Raw genomic sequence first — 15,044 nt, forward strand, 5'->3', positions numbered from 1 at the left:
TTAAATAGCATAAACAATCGTCAAGTACTCAGTTAATCAAATGAAACTTTATTTCTGTCAATTCTTATACCAACATAATGAAGATTTTAGCTGAACAACTGATACACGTGTACAGCTTAAGCAGCTCTGAATGGAAAAATTACTGCTTACATCAACTTCAGAAGGTAAACTCAAAAATGTCACCAGCTTCTTGCTGTAGGTTGTTTTAAATACCCTGCTTCTCTTGAAGCTTCAATTTTTGTATTAAAAACTGCCACCATGAGCTTTAAAAAATGAAAGCAAAGACAAATCTAAGAAATAGATTGAAGTATTTCACTGAGGTGGAGTCTGTCCTCACCTTTTCATAACTATTAGAAACATGTACAAATATACTATTTATCTTATCTAGACAACTTTGAAAAGAAGGGGAAGTCTAACAACTCTTAAAGCCTCATCCTCCTGCCTGAATCATTTAAACATTTGGTATAAATTCCTTTTAAAGTACTGGCAATTCAGAGTAGTGCTGCCCCTGTTGTACCAGTTAGTCAAGCTGTATTGGTGCAATAGACACTGAAGAATCTTCAGTCATGCCCTGCTTTAACTGCCTTTTCTCATGGTATATGAAAGGGAGATGAATTGTTCTTTCTGCACTTGGAGGCTGGAGGAGCAAGATTTTGTGGAACTGGAGCAACCACCTTCCATCAAAGAGGCTGCAACACTGCAAGGAATGAGCCAGTTTAAGTGCACCCTGGCTCCACTGCAAGAGACAGCAGGTATTGACAGGATGCGTAAAGCTTGTTCCTATTCCTGGGATCTGAAAGGGAAGCTGTAACATGCAAAACTGGGTTGTTCCAGCTCTGTCTCTGACAAATGTGGTTGCTGTGACAAGCTGCTAATCTCCATGTAGCTGTGATGATGTCAGTGAGTTAAAGGGCTCTGTCTGTGCCCCCCACTGCCCCCACACTGGTGGGCTGCAGTTAGAGCACCCAGGCAGCATCTCTGTACAACTCAGGACAAGTTTGTGCTGTTCTAAGACCTGCATGACTTATTCCAGGAGAAGGCAGTAGCTGCTTCTTACAAAGCAGAACATGCTTATAGAAAGAGCATTCCACTTGAAGAACAAAAGGGGCATCTGGAAAGAGGTGTCACTGCCTCATTTTGGGTAGTACTGACTAACTGTATGTTTAATTAAATAACATGACCAAGCAGGCTGTGCCCTCCAGGCCTGAAGGTGATACAAGCTATCCAATCCAATCATATGAGCTCTTTCCACACAGCTGAAGAGGCACAGCAAGTGGCAAGACTCCAGCCCCAGTAACACTGCTATGTCAGAGACCATGGTGTCAGTTAACAACTCACTTCTGGCTTTCTGTTCCTCTTCAGCTTCCTGTCCTTCCAGCACGTGGCCTTATTTATGCCAAGGTGATCTAAATGTGAGCCTGCACAAAGTCACAATTCCATATCAGAGGCAGCAGCTATTTTCAGCAGTGTCCCTTATGTTAAGTGGTGCTTAGCATACTCCAGCACTTCTTGAAAGGATTTAGGAAACAATGGAATGCAGCATAGCCTCCTTAATGTTGTTACTGTGCTTCTTTTATCAAAAATGTAGGCATATCTTGGGCTCTAAGTCTCATATAAGGTAAGGGGTGAATGTTTCCTACTTTTATAAACCCATTCACTAGGATAGAGTATGTAAGTCAGACACCCTCTTCCATGACCTTAGCAAGTCACAGAGCAGCAGGGAGCCAGAGAGGACAGGGGTGTAGCTGGAGAAGGAAAGGTCTCCCTGGGTGAGGGGTATGTCCAAGTCATCTATACTCAACAAGATTAGACAAGAACTGATGTTATTTTGAGTCAGACATCAACAACTGCAAAAGGTCACAATTGCAGCACAGTTTTAAAACCAGTGCTTTGCTGTAGACAACTCAGAACCTACTCTTGCATGTTACATTAAACCCCACAGGTCAATGTAAATATTTTTAGCACCAGTACAGGTCAGGAAAGACATTTATGACATGCAGTGTACCTCGTGCAGAATCTGTAAGAGGGAGATAGTTCTGCTTGTGCAATTCAAGTAACACATACACACCTCCATAAAATCACCTGATTTTAAAAGATTACAAATCTTAAACTGGAGTTGAGTTCCTAAAATTAGGTTGCTGATTTGGTTCTGCTCAGACCATCATGTGATCTATGTGTTTTTCATCATTTATTTAAATGACCCTTGAACAATCTCTTGTTCTTCATCTGCCAGGTGATATCAGTAAGAATCTATTTGTTTCATCAGAAGTTTCCTGCTGTACTCGTAGGCAAGGAACAGCGCCCCGTTGGCCACAAATGCACGGATCATAGTTGGTGTTAGTCCAGAATACAAGGCAAGCACACCTAGAAATGAAACCAGAGCAGTTAGCCATTTATTGAAGTGGCTGTCTGCATCAACCCCTCTGCTCTTACCTGTGAGGGGTACTGAAGCAATGCTTCTGCTTAGAGGAGCATGAACACAGAGAGCTGAACTCACTGCTGTAGCTACTGATTGCAGTGGTACTGGGTATTGATATGGGAGTATCTAATGTTGTAACAGGAGTTTTGCCATCTAGCTTATGCTAGATGCTTATTTCAGGTATGACAAGTTCTTGGCCAGCTGAGATAACGTGACAGTGGCTGTACCACAGCTGGCAAGGGGGCAGCAAGACTATGTTAGAGCTGTGCCCTAGGTCAGACTCCAGTTCTGATTAGTATCCTACCTTGCAATGGGGCCAGGATTCATGTTTGCTGCCATGTATATTCTCTCATGTATATTCACTCTCTTCCAAAGTGCCTGACACAGGTCTTTTCCAGAGAGGAGATGCTGAGGTAGGTGCCTCAAGTTTCCAGGCTGGATAAATCAATCCTGAACCATATATTAACTTCTAGAGGTGAAGAAATCTTCTGCATGAATCTTACCTAGTCCCTTCAGTTTTCATGTATAGGTTTGGTCACAAGTAATAGAGCTCATTTCTTTATCTGCTTTTAAGGCACAGTAAGCTTCTGTTAGGTTTAAGTGAATCATCTCCTGAACCAAGAGGCAGGGAAGATGAACTAGGTCTCAGTTTCTAGATTCCAAGCTTTCCACACTACATGAGGTAGATATTAGTTTGCTAGAAACAGTTATTGTATGTCTCTAATACACTATCACTGAACTAGGTTTCTTAAATGATTTTGGGTATTGGAGGGTGTAGATTTCAGTCTGCAGCCCTACAGATTGAGTTGATCTGCTTGGATACTCACCCTCAGTTCTCACAACAGTTACAAATGTTCCCATAAAGCCTGCCTGTTTTCCAGCCATTGAAAGAACCTGAATTCTAGATTTGACACAGTCCACAGGATACACAGCAATCCACAGACAGCTGCCTCCAAAACCTCCACTTAGTAACAAAGGGATGGGACCTAAAAGTTAAGACATACATTTTTATACACCACAATGTTCACTAACACAAATATAATATTATTTCATCTACAGGATTCAAAGGGAACAGAGGAAGCTGCTTATGACAAAAGAGCAGTTGCTGTTCTCTCATTAACCTTTAAGTCAATTTCAAGCCACTGGTAAATTGCAAGTCAACTAGAGACTCAAAAATTATAAAGAGTGCCTCTTAGATTACTGGCAGTGTTAAAAAAACTATAACTCAGAATTCAATTCTGATTCTATTAACTAAATTCACTTTTTTAACACTTGTAATCACTTTCCAAGGTTAATTGTGAAATGGTTTAGAGAAACATCATATAGTGTTGCTAATCATATATAGAGAATTTGGTAGAATTACTTTGTCATCAGTCATTTCTTTGATGATGCACTCTGATTTTGTATTTCTGATCAGATGTTTGTAAACGTTTTGTTACATGTCCAAAATGCACGCAGCTGAAATCCTGACTCCAAGCAAGACTGGTTCAGTCTTTTAACAGGAGAGAGGTAATCTTTATGCTGGCATCACCATGGTTTTTTCCCTTCTAATTTTCAATCTCAGTGTTCTCTTACTATCATTGTAACTACATCTAATGGTCAGCATGCAGTTCAGCATATACTTGAATACACTGTTCAAGAGAATGCAGCTAAATACTTCAAAATCACTCTGAATGGCAGCTGAAATGAAATAGTTCAGAGTTGTGTTACACTGTGGGGTCAGATATTTCAGCAGTTTTGTAGTGTTAGTTCACTCTGTTATTTCTCTATTTATGATACATCCTGCTTCATTGGAAAATGGTCACTTCAATAATTTACTACTGTGTATATACACGACACAGCCCTCCATATTTAGTATGCCTCATTTCCTTCATTTGTGTGTATTTTACAACATTATTAGTATATCTTCAGAGAAGATATGCCTCCCTTTATGTCCCCCATGACAGCATGCTAAAACCCACCTGTAAAAAGGCACCATACCTAATTCATCTTTTGATCTCCCAGAGGCAAAGAATGTCCGGCTCAGTTCATACCCTCCAAAGAAGAAGAAATAGCCTGGGACTTCCCGCAGCAAAGTGCTTGACAGGCCACGATAAAATCCAAGGGGACCATCCTTTTGGATAACACTCTTCACTACTGACCAAACTGTACTGAGAGAGGTTGGCCCAGTTAGTGATACTTATTAGCCAGATAATGAGAAGTTACAGACCAATAGGCAACGGCAGCAACAATTAATGCTGAGACCTATCGTGCAAACAACTGAATTGATGTAAGACTTAGAGCAAGATCCTGCTGGGAGCCCTTCACTGGCATCCAGCTTTACTAGCACTAGCACTAGGATCAGCAGGCTGTGACCCTCCCAGCCACAGCTCTTCTCTGGTTAGCAATGCACTGTAAATCTGACACTGAGCTAATAGAGGATCTGAAGAAATAATTTACAAGGAAAGGTTTCAGGGATACTGAGCTGGGTGTATACTTACTTGTGTCCCTGGATTATCTTCCCTGACAACTGCATTTCATGCATGGCCTGTAGCCGGCACTTCACCAGCTCTGTGGGACACAGGACAAGGGTGGCAAAGGCAGAGGCAAAGGAGCCTGCAGCAGCATTCTGTAGATCACTGCAAGAAAGAAACTGCAGAAGGTATTTTGGCACTGACCTTCAGTGCAGTGGAGCCACTGCACCAGCAATCAGCTTCCTGCACCTCTACCCTAAATACCATCAAGAAAAACTGGCAGTCTTGGGGAAAAGATTCTTAAGGGCAAAGGGCAGTTACTCAAACTAGAGGGAGGAAAAACCTAGCTCATTCCATATTCTTATACAACTGAAAGACACCCTTTTGACACCAAAGAGATGTGTTGCAACCTCTAACCTTTTAGCTATATTTCAGTAATTGGAGCAGAGTAAAAGCCAGGAAGGGAAGATTTAATAGCATTTATGAAGATTTCCATAGACTTGTTTTACTGAGAAACTTTTGGTTACTTATTACTTCCCCAAAGATAATAGGAGCAATAATCACCTCATATAGATAGATGTCAGTATTTTCAAATTCACCTTACCAGTATTAATAAAGGCTTTCAGTGGAGGATGCTAGAAAACTGAAAGCAGGCACAATGGATCACTGTAATCTTTGTATGGATGTGCTGCTATGAATACAACCATGTGAATCAGAGACAGCACAAACATAAACCACACCACCAAACAAGACAGCACTGTCATCTGCAGTGACTCAGTGTTCCAAAACTGGGGCTTATTTTGTGGTAATTTTACACATACCACAGATTCTGGGCTCCTAAACTGCCAGGACTCAAAAGGCTGGTACTTGAGGGCAACACTGCTTTATGATGCATTTTAAACAGGCTTCTACAGACACTGGTGTTTTGGACAGGAGCTGCATAATAGCATAGAAGCAGAACTTCTCTGGGGAGTCAGCATAGTTGAGACTGATCTCACTGCAGCAGAGAAATTCTTTCCATCCAAGGGAGATACTTGCCTTGTGCCCAGCAGTTTGATATATCTATAGTATCAGAGATTAAAGCTACAACTTTTCACCTTGAAGCATCACAAAACTCAAGTTGTGACATGAAAAAAAGCTCATGACATTCAGATATAGCAGTAATGAGAACTTTCAAAGTGGAAGATATCAGTAACTGCCTGCAGAGCAGCAAATGGAATTTAGCATTTCTCTTTCCAATTTGTTGTCTCACTTTAGACTTTATGATGAAATCTATTGGTTGAACTTAGCATATATTAAAAGATAAACAGAATTCAGCATTTCTCTTTTAATTTCTTTTCTTTGTGACTTGTGCATCAGTGATAGGTATTCCTTTAACTGAAAAATGTTTTATAGTTTGTTCTTTTCTGAAGGTGTAACAGTACAGTAAAAATGGGTGGGGATGTCCTGGACATCATCAAGGCCCTGCTGAAGACCATGTCAATACAAATCTCTCTTACATGTGCCTCATAAGGTGCCCCCACAATGATCCAGATGAAGAGAATAAGGAAACAACACCAAGGGACAATCCTTCAAGTAAACTTAAATTCTTTAATGTTTTGTCCTAGAACAGCTCTGCAGTCACACTATTTGACCTTGAATCAACATGGCATTAAAGAGCCGTCTTGGATCTCAAAAGCACCATTACCTGACCAAGGAAATAATTGTCAGATGCCAAAGGTGCTTGCTATTGCTATATACTCACATTCCCATTCTGTATCCAACTCCAAAGACAGAGTAGTACACCAATATACTGTTTCAAAGTTTCATGCACTACCTTCCCTACATCCAGCATGACCATGGTGCCTCAGTCACGGGAGATGATCCCAGGACATCTACACATCTGCAGTCTGCCTCCCAGCATGATCACAAAAGACAGTGAAGAAGTGAAACATCCAGCTGGTAGGCCTACCTCCTACATTTTAATGGGTATGAAAAGTTAAGGGGTTTGTAGGGTTAGCAAGCTTTTGAACCTTAAAGAAATACATTTTTAAAAGCAAGACAATATTAGAAAAGTGCCCTTCTCCCTTAGTATGCCTCCTTGTAAGAAAAGCCACTACCTCCCCTGAAAAATCAGAACAACCTAGATATTAAAGGAATACAAACTTTCAGGTGTTGAAATGCTCCATCCTATGGGTAAAAATGTTCCAGGTCTTGAATACTCCAGTTAAGCTGTGATCATCTAAACCAGCCAGCTGCAGTGACTGGCTAGTAGACAGCTCTGTGATATTAAACACTATATTGTCACACTAAGGCCTATATTCCAAAATTTACTACACTGTACACTGTCAGAGGAGAGCCTGGGACCTCACTTGCACTGGACAGTAGAGTATTGGCAAATAGCAATTACATGAAATTTTATATACTTACTTATTTTAGAATACAAACCAGATATCTATTACTAACCTGAGCTTTGTTTTTCTGTCTACTCCAACAATTCTTCTCACAATTTGTTGGCAAAATCCATAGCACATGAACAGAACAGAGTTTTCTGCAATGTTGGCTACAAGTGCTGGTGAGGTTCCCTTGTAGAAGCCTCGAAGTCCCACTTGCTTATAGGTTTTGACAAAACAGTCAACAAGTCCTTTGTACATGTTGGGGAACGTCTGCATCTTCACCTTTGCAGTGTCAAAGGGCTGGCCAGTCACCACACAGGCTGTCCCACCTAGGCAAGCAGTGGAAGTTAACAATGGCTGAAGGTTATCACAACTGCAACACCTATGCTGGAGCACCAGTATTAAGAAAATCACACAGAAAGCAAAGATTAATTAATTCCCTGTGGGAAATGACAAGTGCACTGATTTTAGCACAATGGCGTCAATTGTCACTGGTGAATTTAGTTACCTTAAGAAAAAAAAAAATCAGGCAAAGGAGCAGTAACATCACGATTCTCATTAAATATTTTTTTAATCTCATGAAAAGCAAGCATCTAAATGAATCAGCTCACTTTAGAAACTTGTACTGAATTAGAGGTATTGTTCTGCAATCAAGTCACTTGTGTCAATGAGTTAAATAACATTTTCCTTTGCCCATTAATGCAGTGGTTCAGAAGGCATCTCTGATTTTACATTCCAATAATAAAAAAAAAATCTCAATCCTGAAAGATCAGTAATCAAGTCATTCCACCAGGAGAAGAGGAGCACTGCTGAGAGTGCTAAACTGATCATACATAATAAATTGATAACTAAACACTCAAACCCTTTACTTCAAAACTCCAGGTGGCTGTTAAGCACATTTCTTTCCAGAGACTGGAAGTGTCAAGTGTAAGCTGAAAAAGGGCAAAAGGGCAAAGTTTCTCAACATGTTATCTTTTCCAAACTAAACTGCAAGGTCAATACCCTGAAAACTTGTGTGATATTTCCTTCAATGTCATCAATAACCATTTTGCTCACAGCGCAGTGTTCTTCTGCTGATTTAACTCAATTCTGTAGTCTGCAGGAAGAGCTGATGTTACACTTTTTCAGTAAGAAACAGTGTACAGCGATAGCAATCTATTAGAAGCAGATACTTGGCAGGAAACCGATGAAAGGTGTACCTTATATAGGGTTCATGGTTTTGTTTTGTAGCAAGAGAGAACTTTACTAAAACAGAAGCTGATCTTTAACCAAAGCACAATTGACATGCACATAGCTTAAACTATCTGTAAATACAGATAGGAAAGCAACTGGAACAGAAACAAATTAGCACATCAAAATAAGATTCGTTATTTTTCTTTTAAGTGGGGAGAAGAGTATTTGTTTAACCAGTGTTATTAGCAGTCCATTTTACTCTTTGCAAACACATTTGTGTAACATTGTTCTTGCTTCTCTGCAAAGAGGTACTCCAGGCCTTTGAGAGAAACTCAGGATCTAGCTGCCGTAAAACCTCCTTCCCAACCAGATGGATCATTAAGAGCTTCAGAGCAAATCATGCAAGGAAGCACGAAGAGTTTCCTGCTCTGGAAGGATATCCAAGGAGAAAAGTTGACTGGCTCAGACCAGTAACACCCATGTAAGGTTCAAATAAAAAACAGAGCTGGGAAGGCTCAGCCAGTGTTAGTTATTTGCAGGGAAGTCAGGTAGCTGTTGTGTACAGGACAAATGCTAGGTTCCTGTAATAAAATAATGGCTGTTGGAAGATGTCCAGGGAAACCAGGAATGTTCTTGGAAATGTAAAGGTGAAAAATTTGGAGTTGACAGAATGGCTGTTCCAAAAAGGCTGTTAATGGAGTTGGCTCAAAAAGCCTAGTAAATGGCAACAATGAATTTTGTAAGCCTCGAGATAAAGACTAAGAGTCCTAGTTATTGTCTGAAATATTAAGAAAAATAAATTTTTCCAGCCAGCAGTAAAGAGTCACAAAAAACCCAACCCAACTACAAAATTAAAACAAACCAGAAACCCAAAACGTCAAATCTGTTTGAACTTTCAGACAAGTGTGGGCCTAATAATGTGGCAGTGGTGGGGAAAAGAGTCCTACTGAATCAAAGCAGGTATTAGAGGTTGCTTGGATCCTAGGCGAAGGACTGTGACCACAGACAGCCAAATGACTTATTTATTCTTGTCCAGAATTTGCTTGCCTCAATATGTCATTACTTATCAGCTAGTCAAGACTGTATGTGGAGAGGAAGGTAAAACCAGGTTATGCATTTTCTGGAAGAACAAGCTGTTTGCTCACTTAATTACATTTTCTAAAGAGTGCAGAGATTGCCACACTGGACTTGTGCTGTTACCCCTTTCTCATTGCACTGTTAACTTCCACTGACTGCAAATAACTACCATTGAATGCACTTAACACCATTAATACTGCCATATTCACAGCCTTAACATTGCCATGAGAGGACTGACTGCAATATTTATTGTATGGGAAAGAAAAAAAGATCACTAACATTGTCTAAACTAGTTACAAAAGTAAATTAGACAAATCTTCCACCTTTTCCATAGAACCACTGTTAGGTTAGAAGTGTCAAAAAGACCCCTTTTCCCTGGCAGAGTTCAAAATTGCATTCCTAAGCCACAGACATGACCAACACGGCAATATCAATGAGAAAGTGCAACCATTTCCACACAACCAGTCCAGCAAAATTTGACAGCACAGAGTAGACTGAAGTGGAAGTCAGTTATGCAAATTCATCATCAGTTCTACTACTGAGCTTCACAGGTTTTAGAGACTCACACTAGCATTTTGTCTGAGCCAGAAACCCTTCAGGCAGCCTTTTGTCCCTTTCACTTAGGGACGGTTCCTCTGACAAAAGCAGCACCTCAATCAACCACACACTGAATTCCTTGCAAAACCCTACTGATACTCTGACTGATTCATAAACTCATGTAAGCAGCACTTAAACCTCCTTATAGAAAATGATTAGTCTGAGAAAAGTGTTATGTCTTCTTCACTGTGTGGCAGGGGTTTCACCAGGGAGGAGCAATAGTGATACAGTTACAGTCCTGGCTGAGGTCACTGCTTCTCCTTATACCCTTAAACCACAGAGGGTGAGCCTTTTTATAGCAACTGCAAACTGCTTTTATATTTGTCAAAGGCATTAAACCTGTCTCTCAGAAGTTTTGTGCAATTAAGCATTACCTGCAGCACCCGCTGTGAGGTCAATAGCAGCCTGAACAGCAGAGTTGATCCTCATGCTTCACACTTGTTTATCAATTATTTCAGAGCAAAGTCTCCCTTTTCCTCTTAGGTATGGAGATATTTGTTTCCTGAGGGAAGAGAAAGATGAAACATACACAGTTTACAATAACTTGACCAGCAAAAGCATTACAGGAATGCCATCAGATCCACTTAGAGACAGAAAATGGTTGTGCTCATGAACGAGACTTAGCATTCTTGTATTTTGACTGATTTTACTGCATTGGGCAGATCTCCTGGAGTATCACTGCCTAGCTTCAGCATACTTGGGCTTTCCAGCTTCTTATCTCCTTGGATCTCTCAAATGAAAGCTAAAGAGTGCATCCAGGGAACAGTGCTGAAGGTTACTTTTATATTGATTATAGAGGCATAGTCTTCCCTCAGGTGTCTAAGCCTGGAATATTTCATGCTTGTCTCACCTCCTCACCTATAAAGCATCTGCTCTCCTCGTGGTGAAGAACAGCTAAGAAAACTCTACCCATGATGATACACTGGGTGACTTTCAGAAGAGGAGTAGAAAGGGAATGAACATGAGCATCTTGAATTGTGTCTGGCTGTCATGTTCCTAGTGCAAGTCCCCCCCACAACAGAATATTATAAATAAGAATTACACCTCATCTCTCAGGAAGGCAGCTGGAAAGCAGAAATACAAATGTGACACTTTGAAATAAAACATTCAAATGAATTCAGTTTTCAAGTTTTCATCAAGATACTTTCACTGGGCAAGCAGTTAAAACAAGCTTATTTATCTGGGGTAAAATAACTCAGCCAAAGAGCTCCCACTGTTTCAGAACCGTGCTGCTGTCTGGCAGTGCTGTCAAAAAGCTGCATGAGTCTTGATACCCACACAAATACACATGTGAATTAGTGCCTCACTGGCTTTTAAGCCTGTCTTCAAGCACAGTACATCAGTAAACAGAACAATTTTCACTCTTCTACCTACTGTAATGCTTCTTTTGAAGCCTGTTACCTCCCAAAATGTATTTTGGCATAATTTGAATGGGAAACATAATTCCCAGTAGGCTACCTTGAAAGAATCATAGAAAGATACATTGTATAAACTACATCCTTCGTACAAGAAACATAGACACTTGGATACAACCAAGGCTTTCAGAAAGCCTGTATCTAAACAGATTTATTATTCTTGAACATTAGAAAAATACACCAGAAGGCCAAATACTGTCACTCAGTGACTTTACCCATCCAATCTGTTACATAAATCTAAGGGAGCTTAAAACAAAATAAGACATTGCTCTTGCAATAAATGGCACTAACACAAGTAATTCCACAATTGTGGCTTCAGATTTGAACTGTTTTGTTACTGACAGCATGGCACACCACTTATTCAACATGGAGGCTCCAAGGCCAAATTATGCTTGGTTATCCTATATGTCTCATTAGTGTTCACACTGCACTCTGAGTTTTGCTCCTTATTTAGGGGAGAAAAAACCAAATCATTGAGACAGACTTTGAATGAAAGGAATTACTAGAGAGCAACAATTTCCTGTGTTCAGTAAAATGTACACTGCTTTCATCATGCTGAGTGCTTATCGATTCATGCCAGTCCTCAAAGGGAGCATATGCCAGATCACCCACAGAAAACTTGGCAGCAGAAGGAAAAAAGTATATGCCTATAAAAATATGGACCTTTTATGAGACAAGGAAGTTTAGTTGTCTGATCCATATCAGCCCAGTGCCACTTTCAGAAGATTTAAGTCTTAGTCAAAACTAAATTAGTATTATATTAGTACATACCTTTTTTCCTGTTTGTAATAATACTACTATATTAAAAGCTGAATCTAGGTAGAACGAGGTGGCAACTGCTCTGTGACTTCCAAAGCAAATCCAAACCTCAAACCTGGAAATACAGAAGCATTGGTTAGTGTAACAGGTCCTGCAGAGTCCGGAGGTTATTTCAGCCCCAGATGTTTCTCCCTGCCCATGCAGTCCCCAAAGACCGAGATGCACGCAGAGGGCAGCGCTGCTCCTTGCAGGAGCCGCGTGGGCAGGCCGTAGCTGCGCTCCCCAAGGTCACAGCAGGCCGGCCCGGGGCGGCAGCAGCGGGGCTCGCCGCCGCTGTCACACGTGCTGCCGGCGGCAGGCACACGGCGCCGGCTCCAGCCCTCCTCAGGGGGAAGGCTGAGCACTCCCGCTCCGCCAGCACCGCCCGTTTGGAGCAGGAAGCCCCGGCCTGCGCTCGGCGGAGGCCCGCGCTGGCAGAGCCCGCCCGCCCCCGGCCCGCCGCCTCTCCCGGCGGCCGCACCGCAGCCGCGGCTTCCGGGGGGCCGCGCATCCCGAGTCCGCCGCGCATCCCGGCCTGTGCGCGGGAACCTCCGGCCGGCCGCCACGGCCCCCGCCCCGCCGGCCCCCGCCCGTGCCCCCGCTCACCGGAGCCGCCGCCGCCCGAGCGGCCCCGCCGCCTGTGCCCCGAAAGAGGCGGCGATGGAGGCGGCGCGGCCCCGCCGCGGCCCCAGGGAAGGCGAGGGCCGAGCAGGCGGCGGGGGGGCGGCGGGGCTGGGCTCTGTTTAAGCTGGGGCTGGGCCGTGTTTCAGCTTACTGAGCAGGATGCTACCGAATTTATGAATGAAAACCAAATTTTTTTTTCATTTTCTTGGGTTTTTTAAGATATATGTTTGTTTATTTTTTCCAGTTGGGTGACTTTGTTGTTGGGGTTTTTTGTTTTATTTTAAAGGATTTGTTTAGGAATTATGTATCCTGAATCAGCAACAGTTTGTGTATACAGAGGAACTGCCACGAGTCCCAAGACACTCTCCTAAGCTGTCACTTTGTGATCCTGGCTTTTCGGGACTTTGAGGTGGCATACAATGACCTAAGGTACTATGGCAAGGGCTAACACTGCTTTTCTCAGCTGAAACTACACAGCGCTTTCTTTTTTTCCTTTTGATTTTTCCCCCTTTTGATTTGCAGTTACCTGAAGTGCTTGCAGTAAGGCTTATCAGGAACAAAGTCTGGTTGAAAGCAGTCGGACACTGTACAGTGTGTGGCAAGGTAAAGGAACAGCAGCCATAATGTGTCCCAGTGATCAGTCATATTTGAGATGCTCTGCCAGACCAGGCAGTGTTTCTGGGAAGCACGATAATCCCTGTTGAGTGTGCATGTGTTTGCGTGGGTTGAGACACGCAGACCTACATATTTCATCTTAGATCCGTGGTGTTTTCCACCAAATAAAACCAATGGCTCCTACTTTCACAGCACAAACCAAGGAAAAAACAGCATAAACAAAAATGTAAACTTTAATGAATCTTTTCTTCCATCACTTTAAATTAATTACAAGGTGCAGATTTTATTTTCCCATATGTTTATGAAACATATTGTTTGGAAGGGAGCTTAAAGACCCTCTAGTTCCGAACCCCCTGCCCTGGGCAGGGGCACCTTTCGCTAGACTGAGTTGCTCGGTTTCATCCAACCCGTCCTTGAACACTTCCAGGGATGGGGCATCCACAGCTTCTCTGGGCAACCTGCTCCAGTGCCTCACCACCCTCAGAGTGACAAATTTCTTTCTAACAACTAATCTAAACCTACTCTCACTTTGAAGCCACTCTCCAGTGCTCTTGTTGGGTCCCTTCAGGTACTGGAAGGCTGCATTTTGGTCACCCTGAAGCCTTCTCTTTTCCAGGCTGAACAATCCCAATTCTCTCCTCCTTTTCTTGCCGGGGAGATGCTCCAGCCCTTTGATCAACTTGGTGTTCCTCCTCTGGACTTGCTCCAACAGGTCAATGTCCTTCCTGTGTTCATGACCCCAGAGCTGGATGCAGCACTCCGGGTGTGGCAATTGTTAAGAAAGAACAGCCTAGGTTATAAATGGTTTTAGAAATTGAATTGTAATTTATTTAATGTAAAAAAATTGCTGTTGTAATTAGTGATTTCGAGCTAATTGTGCATCCCAAATAATCCGCAATACTAAGAAATTATTGTTTCATTGCAAAGAATTTTGACCTGTATGCTGGCTTCTTGTTTAGCAGGACTGTAGCACTGCTGGAAGATCCACTGGTGAAAGCCATCTAAACCCCTAAATTGCAGTGAAACTTGCAATTAAGATGCCATTAAACCACCTTCTGCCTGCCATGACCGTTTGCCACTGGAACATCAGGCCTTGAGCGTCTCAGGGTGTCCCTTCATTGCCACCTTCCTCGGGCACACCACCAGGCCTGATCTGCTCTTATCTGCAGAAAACGTGGAGACGGCGACAGCGCTTGAAATGTTTCCTGGGAGATTTCACAGCTCTGGAATGCGGCGCTTCCACGCGCATATCGCCACCACGCGGCTTTTTCTGCTGCCTGCACCCGCGAGTGCTCAGCCGAACCCTGCTTTTTGTCCATGCACCCTGCTGCTGTGGAGCACTTGTTTTGTTTTAAGGAAGAATTTATGTAGGAATTGCATACCCTGAAGTAACAACACTTGGTGTGTGTAGGGAGACCATGGAAGAGCTGCCATGACTCCCGAGAGACTCTCCTAAGATGAGGTATCAATTTGTTTGGAGTTTAACCTCAAGCTTCCC

General features: G+C 42.4%; 1 protein-coding gene across 2 annotated transcripts; it reads right to left on the reverse strand.

Annotated features, from left to right (window-relative positions):
• Positions 1 to 28: 28 nt before the first annotated feature.
• On the reverse strand, positions 29 to 12,981 carry SLC25A15 (solute carrier family 25 member 15). Of its 2 annotated transcripts, XM_064715478.1 has the most exons (8): positions 12,914 to 12,981; positions 12,281 to 12,383; positions 10,469 to 10,596; positions 7,318 to 7,576; positions 4,900 to 5,037; positions 4,400 to 4,569; positions 3,247 to 3,405; positions 29 to 2,364 (listed from the first exon to the last, which is right to left on the reverse strand). In XM_064715478.1, the coding sequence occupies exons 3-8, from the start codon at positions 10,521 to 10,523 to the stop codon at positions 2,240 to 2,242; spliced, it is 906 nt and encodes a 301-aa protein (XP_064571548.1). In that variant the 5' UTR covers positions 10,524 to 10,596; positions 12,281 to 12,383; positions 12,914 to 12,981; the 3' UTR covers positions 29 to 2,239. The 2 variants fall into 2 exon arrangements, with proteins under 2 accessions (XP_064571548.1, XP_064571555.1); XM_064715485.1 differs by lacking the exon at positions 12,914 to 12,981 and having other exon boundaries at positions 12,281 to 12,749.
• Between the last annotated feature and the right edge of the window lie 2,063 nt (positions 12,982 to 15,044).

This window comes from Zonotrichia leucophrys, chromosome 1 (genome assembly GCF_028769735.1).
Source record: "Zonotrichia leucophrys gambelii isolate GWCS_2022_RI chromosome 1, RI_Zleu_2.0, whole genome shotgun sequence".
NCBI lineage: Eukaryota > Metazoa > Chordata > Aves > Passeriformes > Passerellidae > Zonotrichia > Zonotrichia leucophrys.